Below are 13,002 nucleotides of genomic sequence, written 5' to 3' on the forward strand. Positions count from 1 at the left end.
TTCAGTTACTACACACATACTGAAGCGCGCTGTGATTTCAGCGTCTCCGTCTCACTAAATGAGGACGTAAACACATGAACAACATCTCCAGAACTGCTCTGAGAGTCACTTCATGAGCATTTTAGCGTTTGATTTGAGTAAAACTAGCGTCATATCTCATACACAGAACTGTAAAGGTATTCACGGCAACCCGTCAAAATAAAAGTCCGATTTGATTTGAAGACATTGTGCCTATAACTATTTTTCAGTAGAATGTACATAGCCTACTACTACTACTACTGCAATGAAACAAACATTATTTTTTTAAGGAATAATCACACAAAACATTTCTTCCATGTTTTAATTTTAACAGTAAATCCCCTTTGTTTGCCAAAAAAATTGTTTGCTTAATTTTCAATAATTAAAAGATAAATGATAAATTAAATTAATGTTGTATGCCTTCATTTGATAACCAGAAAAAATGTAAATATACAATACAGAATTTCTGAGGGGAAAAAAAATTTATAAGGCTACTTTAAGAAAAAAATGAATAAATTAAGTTGTTTTATGCATTCAAATAATTAGACATGCTAAAACACAGAATTTAATTAATGAGAATAAAAGACTATTTTATTATTGCGGATTTCTTTAAAAAAAGTCTAAAAATCTCGCCTCGCTTCGTCTCGTGGGATAAGTGTCTCGTCACACCCCTATTAATAAGTATTGTGCCAACAGTTGATAAGGCATCTGTGATGTTTTAATGCACCAGAAACAAGTGCTGCAGAAGAGTGATGGAAAGCGTCTCTTTAACAACCCATTGAGCAAAGGTGAATAAAAAAATATATAGATTTAATTTCAGCAATTGTTATGCATGTGCTTTTACTATCTTTAAATTAAATATTGTGATAACATATACACTGCCGTTCAAAAGTTTGGGACCAGTAAGATTTTTAACATTTTTAAAGTGGTTTCTTCTTCTCATAAAGGCTGCATTTATTTGATAAAAACACTGAAGAAACAGTTATATTGTGAAATATTATTACAATTTAAAATAAAATATAAATATATACTTGTATTGTTACAAAGGATTTCTATTTTGAATAAATGCTGTACTTTTTATTCCACAAATCCTGAAAAAAAAAAAAAAGACCACAATATTATGCATTACAACGGTTTCCACATTAATAATAAAATAAGCATACTGATAATGAAGGATCATGTCACACTGAAGACTGGAGTAATGGCTGATAAATTCAGCTTTGCATCACAGGAATAAACTATATTTTAAAGCATATTAAAATAGAAAACCATTATTTTATTCATTTTAATAATATTTCACCATATTACTGTGTTTTGTGTATTTTTAATCCAATAAATGCAGCAGATCCCAAACTTTTGAATGGTGGTGTATATCGACTGCATTGGCCATTAGCCACCCTGCTCTCTAAAGTGCTCTCAGCATCGGCCATCCAAACAAAAGAAAACAACCCAAAATCCCCACAACATGAACATCTGACCTGTTGTCCGTACTGCATTCCGCTCATGCTTCCGGGAGTGCGGCCCTGCATGCCCATAGGATACCTCTGGGGTCCCGAGTGCCCGTAACCCTGTCCTGGGTAAGGAGGACCCTGTTGGGAGCCAGGAGGAGGCCCCTGCTGCTGAGAGTAGGGGTTTCCGCCACCATAGTGCTGCCCTCGAATTTTCCCCACCTGGTCCATGGGGCCTGGAGGCTGAAAGAGACGGAGAACGAGGGTAAGGGCTAATAATTCAGAGGCACAGTTAAAATCAGCTAGTGCCATACAGGAGGAGAAATTACTGTGGTACGTTTCAGTTCCCTACAGCATTGAGAGGACTGAACGCCAGGCATCTGGGCCATTAATGTTCTGAAAGCATTCACTTAGGCATCTCTGGTTAAGATGAAGTCAATGGTGATCAATATCAAGAGAGGCTTGTTTCCGCTGTTAAGATTGAAAATCACAACGCCATGACAGAGTATTAGCCGGAGCATAGCAAAGGCACACCACCCCAAATCAAAAATAGGTCTGTATGCTTCAAACACAGTGCCAGTGAAGGGAGGGGAAATTGGCAGTGAATGAATGGGAGAATGTAAGCAGCGTTTCAATCTGCCAGGGGCTGGAGACTGGATGAACAGTCAACTTCCCTTTGAAAACAGACAAAGGGAAACAAATGTGTGTGGAGACTGGAGTGTGACCCGAACATCAGAGGAGAAAGACGGAGAACTACAGAGAGATCGGAATAAAGTCTTTGGGACGACGGGACTGGGAGACGGTGCGTGGGAATTACGCAAAGACAACCGGGACAGGAACTGAGACCATTAACTTAAATCTGGCGATGCTTTTTTCTATTTGAAAAGCGTTCTGATTCTGAAGTTGTTTTACGAGTCTTGAAACAAATAGTAATGTAACATGAGAAACAGAAAGAATAAAGCTACATCGCTCACATTATAAACCAGCAAAACGGTCAACACTGCAACTGAGCAGAGCTGTGCAATTAATTGAATTAATCACGATTTCTGTTTCTCTTGATTATCCAGAATTAATAAGAGTTTAAATCACCCAATCAGGGCTTTTCTCTTTTTCTTTTTGTATGTTCAACAGAAGAAAGAATTTTCTTTTTTGGCGAACTGTCTCGCCAAAAATACTAATAAAAAAAAATTGTGTAAAGCATTTTGTGGTATTGAAGTATTTTGAATAACCAAAAGCAATACATTTTTAGATTTTCCAGCAAAAACTATATAAGATTATAATATAAAATGCAATTATATTGTGTGACAAACAGTTACCATGACATAAATTGCTCATACTGTGATATAATATTTTGGTCATGCCGCCGACCCCTCGGCGTAACTTTGAAACTTACTAAACTGTTTGAATGCACCCACTTGACTCCTGCATCCCTGAGAATCACAAACACACACACTTTCCCACTTCTCAAAGATCAGTAGGATCGGTGAAGGCACAGAGACACAGGACAGGACTCCTGAAATGGTAACAGGTCCCATCTGCCACCAAAACACATCCTCAGCCAGCGCTGCTCCTCCAGCAGCTGTAGTAAGGCTCTCTTGACATCTGAGGTCAATCTGGACCCTTTCTTTCAATACAAGGAAGAAACACAACATATTTAAATGTGTTTCAGATGAATAAGCATTGTGGGCTCCAACCAATGCGTCTAGTGTGGACAGCTCAGTTGATTAATGGACAAACGGTGCAAAATGGTACAAAATACAGTTTTGTAACTCACAAGTCCAGCATAGACAAAATGTTAAGTGTTCATTTTTGACAATACACAGGGTCCTATGATTTCTGCGAAGCGTGGTTGGAATCACGGAATGGAATTTACTGTAAAACGCGGAATGTCACGGAACTTGCCAAATTTTGAATGAAGTAGGTCAGTACAAATATTCTGTGAATATTAAACCAGACTATTTAAATATGAAATTTGAGGAAAACTGCAGTCATATCACATACACAAACAAATCTCTTCACGGCAACCCATCAAAACAACAGTTCGGTTTAACTTGAAGAAATTGTGATAAATATAACTATTGTTCAGTATAATGTACATCTTGCTACTACTACTGCTGCTGCTACTAAAATAAGTATTAAACCTTTACTTTTAAGGAATAATCACAATTGTTTTCTCCATGTTTTAATTTTATTAGTAAACCTCTGTTGTGCAGCACTTTATGACATGATTTGATTACAAGAAACATTGAATTACATAACACAGAATAATCAACCATTTTGATCATTGCTATTCATGTAAACCATTAAATCGGAATCCAGTAAAATTTAAATTAAAGAAAGAATTTGGTAAAAAAAAAAAAAGGGCAGGACATTTTATAAGGTTTTTGTTCAACTTTTAATAAACTGCTGACAACTAATATACGTTTCATGATTTAGTTAGACAAGCTTTTCAATAAATAAAATTAAATTTTTTTAATTGAATCTAGAAAATGTAAAAAAAATTTAATTTGGGGAAAAAATAAAACTGATTTTACATGGCCCTAATTATAGCAGTGTTTACATGCATAAGAATGGTGGCTGCTTTATCTCGTCTACATGCTATGATGAAGCATGAGGTTATGGCTGAAATCAGTGAGGCCTTTGACCAAAAGGGTAATGGAAGTGGATGAAGATGATGAATTATGCTTGAACAAAGATCTGAGCAAACCTCTGACCTCAAGTTGCCATCTCTTTTATAGTCTTGGGATTTTACATGGTTAGAATAAGTAAGATTTAATGCCCCTGCATTAAGAACATGTCCAGTGAAAACTATTACTTTTACATTTTTGTGCGTCGCTTTGAGGGAACGGCCCACAAATCAAGACGGCAGGCCAATAGAAGTCTAATTCCTCTTTTTGCTCAAGACTGTGGTAAACATGCAGGTGTCGGCACGTTCCCGCATCCAGTCTGAAAAACGCTGAGGTTGCCTTCACACAGTATTATGTAGATGAATCAACCCCGGGCTCCTGAAGTATGGGAATGAGGGTGGGACGGGACGGGACGGGACGGCGCGAGAGAGAATGACAGTTGTTCAGAAATGAAGTGCTTTTAATTCATCCTCGGGCAAGGTCAAAGATAAGCAGCAGCATATCTTAAGAACATGTCCAGTGAAAACTATTACTTCAACAACAAATTCATTTTTGTGCGTCGCTTTGAGGGAACGGCCCACAAATCAAGACGGCAGGCCAATAGAAGTCTAATTCCTCTTTTTGCTCAAGACTGTGGTAAACATGCAGGTGTCGGCACGTTCCCGCATCCAGTCTGAAAAACGCTGAGGTTGCCTTCACACAGTATTATGTAGATGAATCAACCCCGGGCTCCTGAAGTATGGGAATGAGGGTGGGACGGGACGGGACGGGACGGCGCGAGAGAGAATGACAGTTGTTCAGAAATGAAGTGCTTTTAATTCATCCTCGGGCAAGGTCAAAGATAAGCAGCAGCATATCTCGCCGTCTCTCATTTTTAAATAGACAGACGTACTTTATTGATCCCTGAGGGGAATTCAAGGATTTCCCGCCGCAGTCTTAGTCGCTGAGAGCCAGAGCTTTCCCTTTCACTTTTTTAATGAATGATACTAGTTAACAGCAACAATAACAATGAGCCAGTCGTGGGATTTTCTCTTGAAACACCGCCGGGTTTTCTTGAAAACAAGACCTTGCAGAAACCGAAATCAATTTGAAACAGTGGCTATTTGAAATGGGATATTTAGGGAGAAATAAATGCAGGGTGGGAATTACTTATTATTAGCAATTGACTGGATCAGGAAAAAATTATGCTAAGAAGAACATTTTACTTGCATCTTTCAAGAAAAGCTCAAAGTTACTCTAAGAAAAAGACAAGTGTGAAATATATTCTTACAAAAGTGTAAAAATAATTGTTAAATAATGAAGACTTACAAAAAACTAAATATTGTAATTCAAGAATTACTTTAATTTACAGCAATAACCCATGGTGTAGATTTAATAATCTCCACAAAAAACAAAAATGGCTTGAGTGCTGTTTTCTTTCCCGGGTTTACATATTTCCTATTGGAGGTTATTACAGTTTGATTAAACAATAACACTTTCTTTGGGAACAGAAAGCACATGGGGTTGGGATTTATTTTTTTTATGTTTTGTGGAAAAACTCTTATGCTCACCTACACTGCATTTATTTTATTTAAAATGCAGTTAACTTAAAACAGTAATAATGTGAAATCACAATTTAAAAAATTGTAATATATTATAAATGTAATTTATTTCTGTGATGCGCAGCTGAATTTTCAGCATCATGACTCCAATCTTCAGTGTCACATGATCTTCAGAAATCAGTCTAATATGCTGATTTACTGTTAAGAAAACATTTTCTATTATCATCAGTGCCGAACAAAAGTTGTGTGCTTCATTATTTTTTGTAAACCTAAGAAAGGTATTTTTCCCCCTCAGGATTCTTTATTTTAATAGAAAGTTCAAATTTATTTGAAATTTGAATTTATAATTCAAATTGAATTTAAAATAGATTTTTTCTGTAACATTGCCAATGCCTTTACTGTCACTTTTTATCAATTTATCCATCCCTGCTGAATAAAAGTATTCATTTCTTTAAAAACCCGAACTTTTGAATGTAATAGTTGCATAGTTTACTCCACGTAGATTTTAAAATTCCTTGACTCAAATATCACTAGTGTCTGTGAATCACTGGCCTAACAGACTTTCTCCGCTGAAGTAATGTTAAGGCTCAGAGAAACTCATGCTACTTGGCACCACTCTCTCAACCCCTCCTCCTCCTCAACCAATCAATCGCTCGTCCATGGCTGATTTCCTTCCTCTCTCACTCCCTCTCCAAAAAGGGAGGGCAAAAAAAAAGAGAGAGAGAGAGAGGTCGGGCCGTTGGACTGAAGTATGATAGCACAGATAGCGCCGGCTCTACTGAGCCAGACAGATGGACTGGGTACGGACGATAAACAACTGCTGCTAATTTAATCCTCCACACGGACAAACGCTCCAGGCCTACAGCACAGGACTACTGTTGTGCCAAAACACCAACACACACTAATACAATTCACAGCACTCCTGTGTAGTTTATCCAGGAGCGCCAGCGCTGAACATGTACAGACACGCAGAAATCAGGACAATTATTACGATCGTAACAAGCGGAAAGATGTCTGCTCCTCCAGAACGTGCTGAAGCTGAGAGCGCTGCACTCTTTATTGAGTGAATTTCACAAATACACTGAACTTTAACAGTTAAATAAAATATTTTGTCCATCAATAGCATTTTTTTTCCCATGGCACTAAAATTATGATCAAGGTATGTATTAGGGCTGCACGATAAATCGCATGCGATATTTAACGTGCATCTTATCAGTAAAGCCGGTTCTGTAAGCATTAACTACACAGAGCCGTTGTTCACTGACGAGCTGCACAAAACCACGTTCATATTCGCACGATTTTTTGCGCAGCTCGTCCGTGAACAACGGCTCTGTGTAGTTAATGCTGCTCAATGTGAAAGCACGCACGTGATGGAGATTTACCGCTGATTACAGAACCGGCTTTACTGATAAGATGCGCGTTAAATAATCGCATGCAATTTATCGTGCAGCCCTAGTATGTATGATGCTCCTTTTTAAATTAAATGTCTGGGAGATATTGTTTTTGTTCAAATTTTCTGTGTAAAATAAAAGTAAACACTTTTAGAACCACTACGATGTGATTTGTGTTTTCACTTTTTTGTTTTGTTTTTCCATATCATTCAATATCGATATTCATCCCAATATTCATTTACCTTTAACAGGGAAGGAAATGCTTACCATATATTTGTTAGACTTTCAGAATAAATAACCTGTTTGTTCACAAACTCCACAGAGTAGCTACCTTTTAATTTAAAGGGTTAGTTCACCCAAAAATTAAAATTAGCTTGTGTTTTATTTACCCTCGAAGCATCCTAGGTGTATATGACTTTCTTCTTTCAGACGAATCCAGTCAGAGTTATATTAAAAATTGTCTTTGATCCTTCAAGCTGTTTAATGCCACTCAGCGGGTGTTGCAGTTGAACAGTGCACAAGTCGTCAAATAAAGCGCGCGCATTCATAATAAAACGTTTCGCAGACGGCTCTGGGGGATGAATAAAGGCCCCTTGTAGCGAATCCATGAGTTTTTGTAAGAAAAATATCCATATTTCAAATGTAATAAACACTTTTCTCTCACTTCCGCTGACTGTCATACACTGAAGCCGTTCCGGCGGATGACGTAAGACACGCGGCATTGCGTGATTAGTGACGAACGCTGAGAGAGAACAAAACAAAACGCCGGTCACGAATTAGAAGTACAAACCGAAGATTTGCAAAGACAAATGTCGGAGGATTTCGATATAAGCCAAGAGGAGACTTTTGCTTTGCTAAAGTAAGGAAACTTTGCTTCCTTTGCTCCTATTAAACAAACTCGCGAGACTAGCATATCTCAGAGGCGTGCGCATGGCGCATACGTCATACACCTTCCGCCGGAACGGATCAGTGTATGATAGATAACGGAAGTGAGAGAAAAGTGTTTATGATGTTTGAAATATGGATATTTTTCTTACAAAAACTCATGGTTTCGCTACAAGGGGCCTTTATTCACCCCCCGGAGCCGTGTGAAGCACGTTTTATTATGAATGCGCGCACTTTATTTGACGACTTGTGGACTGTTCAACTGCAACACCCGCTGAGTGCCATTAAACAGCTTGAAGGATCAAAGACAATTTTTAATATAACTCCGACTGGATTCGTCTGAAAGAAGAAAGTCATATACACCTAGGATACTTCGAGGGTAAGTAAAACACAAGCCAATTTTCATTTTTGGGTGAACTAACCCTTTAAGGTCTTATTCATACTTTTGTGCACATTTTGTGAGACGTTGATTTGTTGTTGTTTTTTTCATGTGTTCCATGTCCTCGTATACTGAAACACAGATGCTGAAAACACAGCAAGCGTAACGTATGTTTGAGTTTGTGTATCAGACAAAACCACCTTATTAGTGTTTCTTTCTGATGTATGATCAGCTATTTGATTCAGCCACATACACTAAAAATGTCCAAAGTTTACCAGTTACTGACAAATTGTATTGCGATTACAGTATGATACGGTTTATCGCCTAGCCCTAATTCAAATACTAATTTTTTTTTTTTAATTATTCTCAAAACCTTTCGTGTGTCGACAGTGGTTCAATTTGTAACGTTTACTGTCTGAGGTCAAGCGTTACAAAAGACGAGTCGGAGGCAATGCTTTCAAATCATCCATCCCCTGATTTTCTCTGCAATGGGAGCGCGACTCCAAGATTCGGTCCACGCTTAGACAAGTCTCATCTTCTCAACAGCAACTTAAACGGCGAACTCTCTTCATTTGTTGAGTAAAGGGACTCGCTGAAGGAGAAAGCCGTACTCCCTCAATTCTCAATTACACCTCACCGGCTTGAGAAATACCAAAGCTATAAATTGAGAAAACGACCACCAGTGGCGACACAGCAAAGAGGAATTATTAGTGACTTTTGCAGTCAACAAGCTTTTCCATGCACTCGACTCACGTAATGGTACTACATCAGACAAATTCACAGACAAACTCAACAGCCCTGACGCTTCTCCAACTGTCCTGATGAACTCCACAGAACCGGAGCAAAGGAAAAATGTGTGTCACACACTGATCTTCACATCCAGCGATGTACAAAGCATTATATCCTAATGTAATATAGTTCTTTCCACCATGTTTGCATTAAATATATTTTATATTAAAGGGGTCATATATATGACGATGCTAAAAATAACATTATTTTGTGTATTTGGTGTAATACAATGTGTTTACACAGTTTAAAGTGCCCCTATTATGCCATTTTTACGGTTCCTAATATTGTTTTGGGAGTCTCCTACAATAGGATTACATGCACGCAAGGTCAAAAAACGCTTTCGTGTTCTCAAAATATGCACTTAATATCACCTCATTTTCCAGCGATTCTCAAACGATTCGTTCGAAGCAGTTCAAAGATTCAGTCTCTCTAAACCCCTCCTTTCTGTGAGCCTGCTCTGCTCTGATTGGTCAGATGGCCTAGTCTGTTGTGATTGGTCTACGGCGTACAGCGCTTGTCGGAAACAATACGCCTATTTCAATAGTTCTGTATTTTGAACGCTCTATAGAAAATATAAACATTTATTATTTATCATACTTACAGGTTGTGATTCAGTGGAGCAGCTGGTCCAAATAAACAGGATACTGATCCATCTTTCAACGGCAAGCGTTTTGTGAATCCCGCGTTGAACTCCCCGAGATTAGAAAAGCAGTCGTCAGTAGAATGACATGTTTGTGGGCGGGGGTCAAGTTGTTCGCGGCCGGCCAACATAGAACAGTGTGCTCTGATTGGCCAGCTATCCAGTGCGTTGTGATTGGCCGAATACCTCAAGCGTGTGATGGAAATGTTACGCCCCTTACCATATTTGGAAACACAGCGTCTCCACGACATTTGCTTTAAACAATAAAAAGGTCTGCTCATGACAATATCTATAGCAATGTTAGCGTCCACACTAACAGACAGTAACATTCTGTTCTGCATTATAAGCTGGTAATGCAGTTGTGTTGTCTGCCACTTTAAATGCATTAAACATGTTTTAAAGCCATGTGGATTCAATGATTTTTTGTTCATCAGCTGGGGAAAAAAAAGGTCTGATAACAGTGTTGGGGGTAACGGTTTTCAGGTAACGTGAGTTATGTAATCAGATTACCTTTTTCAAGTAACTAATAAAGTAACATCACTTTTTAATTTACAAGAAAATATCTGAGTTACTTTTGCAAATAAGTTATGGCAGTTACTTTGTTTTCCCATGTATTGACTGACAGCTCTCCTGTCCCCATGTTGAGAGAAATCAGGAATAAGGTGCTGTGTGCGCAGTGTGAACATGATGATACTGTAGATCTAGACTAAATTTGAACATGCATTTACTCCTCTCACTCGCACAAAAACAGATTCAGTATTCCTTAAAACAGACAAATGTAAACTCAGAATGACACAATCCTGCAATCATTAAATATGTTAAATAACACAAATATCCTTTATGTATTTAATCCCATTTTATTAACCAATGTCTTTGCTGCTGACCTTTGATGATCTAATTAAACCATACTAATAAAGTATGACTTTAAATTTATATTTCCTTCAACCTGAATCTTACTCACTTTTTCACGTTTGGTGTGAATGGGCTTTTACTTTTGCCAAAAATATAAATATTTTATATTAAAAACAAGTAAGCAAGCCCAGGTCAGATAAGCAAGTGTAACCTAAAAGCAATGTTATGCATTACTTTCCATGAGCAATGTAATTAATGCAATATTTGTAATGCATTACTTTTAAAAGTAACTTTCCCCAACACTGCCTGAGAGCGGTAGAATTACAAAAATTATTTTAAAAAATTAAACTAATAATACAGTTTTCATTACAGTTATCATGCTTGGTGTGAATGGGTCTTAATACCTTTTTGCAAAATTCAACTAAACACTTTAAAAATTAAAAAGTTACTTGATTTCATTAAACTAATTCTGGGGGGGAAATGTTTTGCATGTGTGCAAAAACATGAGTTAAAAACAAAACAATAAAACTAATTTTTTTTTAAAGAATAGCTCAAACTCTAAATTGAGTCAAACTGCTAAAATCCACCTTTTTCTGCAATGTGGAAAAGCAATTTTCTGTCAATTAGTGAGACTTTGACTCATTATCCATCCACTATAGGTAAATAACTAGAAGAATAAAGTGCAGTAAATAGAGCTGGGTATCGAGTTCGATACTTTAAACAACCGACCGAATTGCCTCGATACCATCGAGTATCGAAAAACGTCTCGTCGTTCGGTACCAAATTTCGATACCTAAGGGGTTAATCTTAATAAAGGGGCTAGTCCAGATTAAAATGTAAAAAAGTTAATAAATAGCCTATTAAGTCTAAATATTTAAGTATTTGGCGCTGTGATGAACATCATAGCAAATACACAAATCTGAATGGCTGTTTAAATCATTTAAACACGATTCAGAAACAGAAAGTAGTGCAGCTGCTTTGTTTACAGGGTTTCCGGGGTAACGGCTGCATTTAAATTAGTTATTATTATTATTATTATTATTATTATGATTATTATTATTTCTGCAGTTTAGCACCATCTGCTGTCAGAGAGTGAAAGTGCGCTTTCATTCAGAGAGTCTAGAGAGTCTTCCGCCATGTGCTTCTCGGCCGCGCTTGTTTACGTCAGAGTGCGCACGCGTCTTTCACGCAGCATACAGCGGTGTTGTGCATTTTGACCAGTTGATGGGAAAAGTATTCTTAAAATGCATTAAAAATTCTGAATAACTTGTAATATATAATTATTCACGGTATTTAGAAGAGCCCACGATAACAATATCGTGCATATTCATTACAGTGATATAACGCATTACCGAATACCGGCACAAGTCTAGTGTAGATGCATGTTGATTTTATCAGACGATGCCGCGATTATAAATGAGAGTGACTCCTGGTTAACGTCTATTAAAAGAGGTCGTGTTTAGTCACTATTTAGTGCGGTATTTTTTGACAATATTCACTCATCATGACAGTAAAATAGGGCATGCTAAGTCAATATACTGCAGTATTTCCTCTCTCAATCAGTAGAAAATATAGGTAACACCCGGTCATGCATGAAAAAAAAAATACCGTCATGTGCCGTGAAACTGGTATAATTTTGAAAAATACCGTGATATAAATTTTTCGTCATATACATTTTTGGTCATACCGCCCAGCACTACCTACTAGTTTACACCGGTTACACTCAGAGATGTGGCGCACACGTGAGGCTGTAGTGTGAATTCGTCCCAGCCCCATAGATGTAAGGCTACTTTTACACTGGCGCGTTTATGTTTTAAAATGAAAACGATTCCACTGCGTTTCAAGCCGGCTTTCCACTATCTCCGACAAACGACAAGCGACAGACCGGTCATTCATTTCCAATGGAGAGTAACGCGGGAGCTGCGTGGAGTTCCGATCATATGCAGATGTCCGTTCATACTACACGACCGAAAGCGCGTGTTTATGTGACCATTCATGCAAACTGTAGCATCATGCTACATAAGACAATAAATAAGATTTATATTCCGCTTTTACTCAAAACTCACTTTAAACCACCAGAGTGTTTGTAATAACTTCCAATTGCCGTCTAATGTGTGTTTTGGCCATGTAATGTTGCTTTAGTACCAGTTGTGCTGGTTAGACCCTGCTCCGGAGTAGGAGCTAATTTGGTTCTCGAAAAAGGCAGTCCGGTACTAAAATCGCAACCAGTACCGGCGGTGCGAAAACGCCAAAAAGTGGGTAGTTCCACAATTAGTTCTGGTACTATGAAAAGTTCCCGCGGTGCGAACGTCACTTTTGAGTCTGTATAAACATCAACAAGCTGAAAAATAAGACCAAAGTTTTTTTTTTTAGATAATGTAATCGTGTTAAAATTGATTTAATAAAATTGGTATCGAAAAAAGTATCGTTCA

General features: G+C 37.7%; 1 protein-coding gene across 2 annotated transcripts in view; it reads right to left on the reverse strand.

The window, feature by feature from the left end:
• LOC107700714 (AT-rich interactive domain-containing protein 1A-like) overlaps window positions 1–13,002 on the reverse strand; it is an 88,478-nt gene that overhangs the window by 64,702 nt on the left and 10,774 nt on the right. For both annotated transcript variants that reach the window (XM_016502474.1, XM_016502464.1), the window contains exon 2: window positions 1,497–1,709. In XM_016502474.1, the coding sequence (XP_016357960.1) occupies window positions 1,497–1,709 (213 nt within the window). The remainder of the gene's footprint in view (window positions 1–1,496; window positions 1,710–13,002) is intronic.

Source organism: Sinocyclocheilus anshuiensis, unplaced genomic scaffold, assembly GCF_001515605.1.
Source record: "Sinocyclocheilus anshuiensis isolate Anshui unplaced genomic scaffold, SAMN03320099.WGS_v1.1 scaffold1383, whole genome shotgun sequence".
NCBI classification, from domain to species: Eukaryota; Metazoa; Chordata; class Actinopteri; order Cypriniformes; family Cyprinidae; genus Sinocyclocheilus; species Sinocyclocheilus anshuiensis.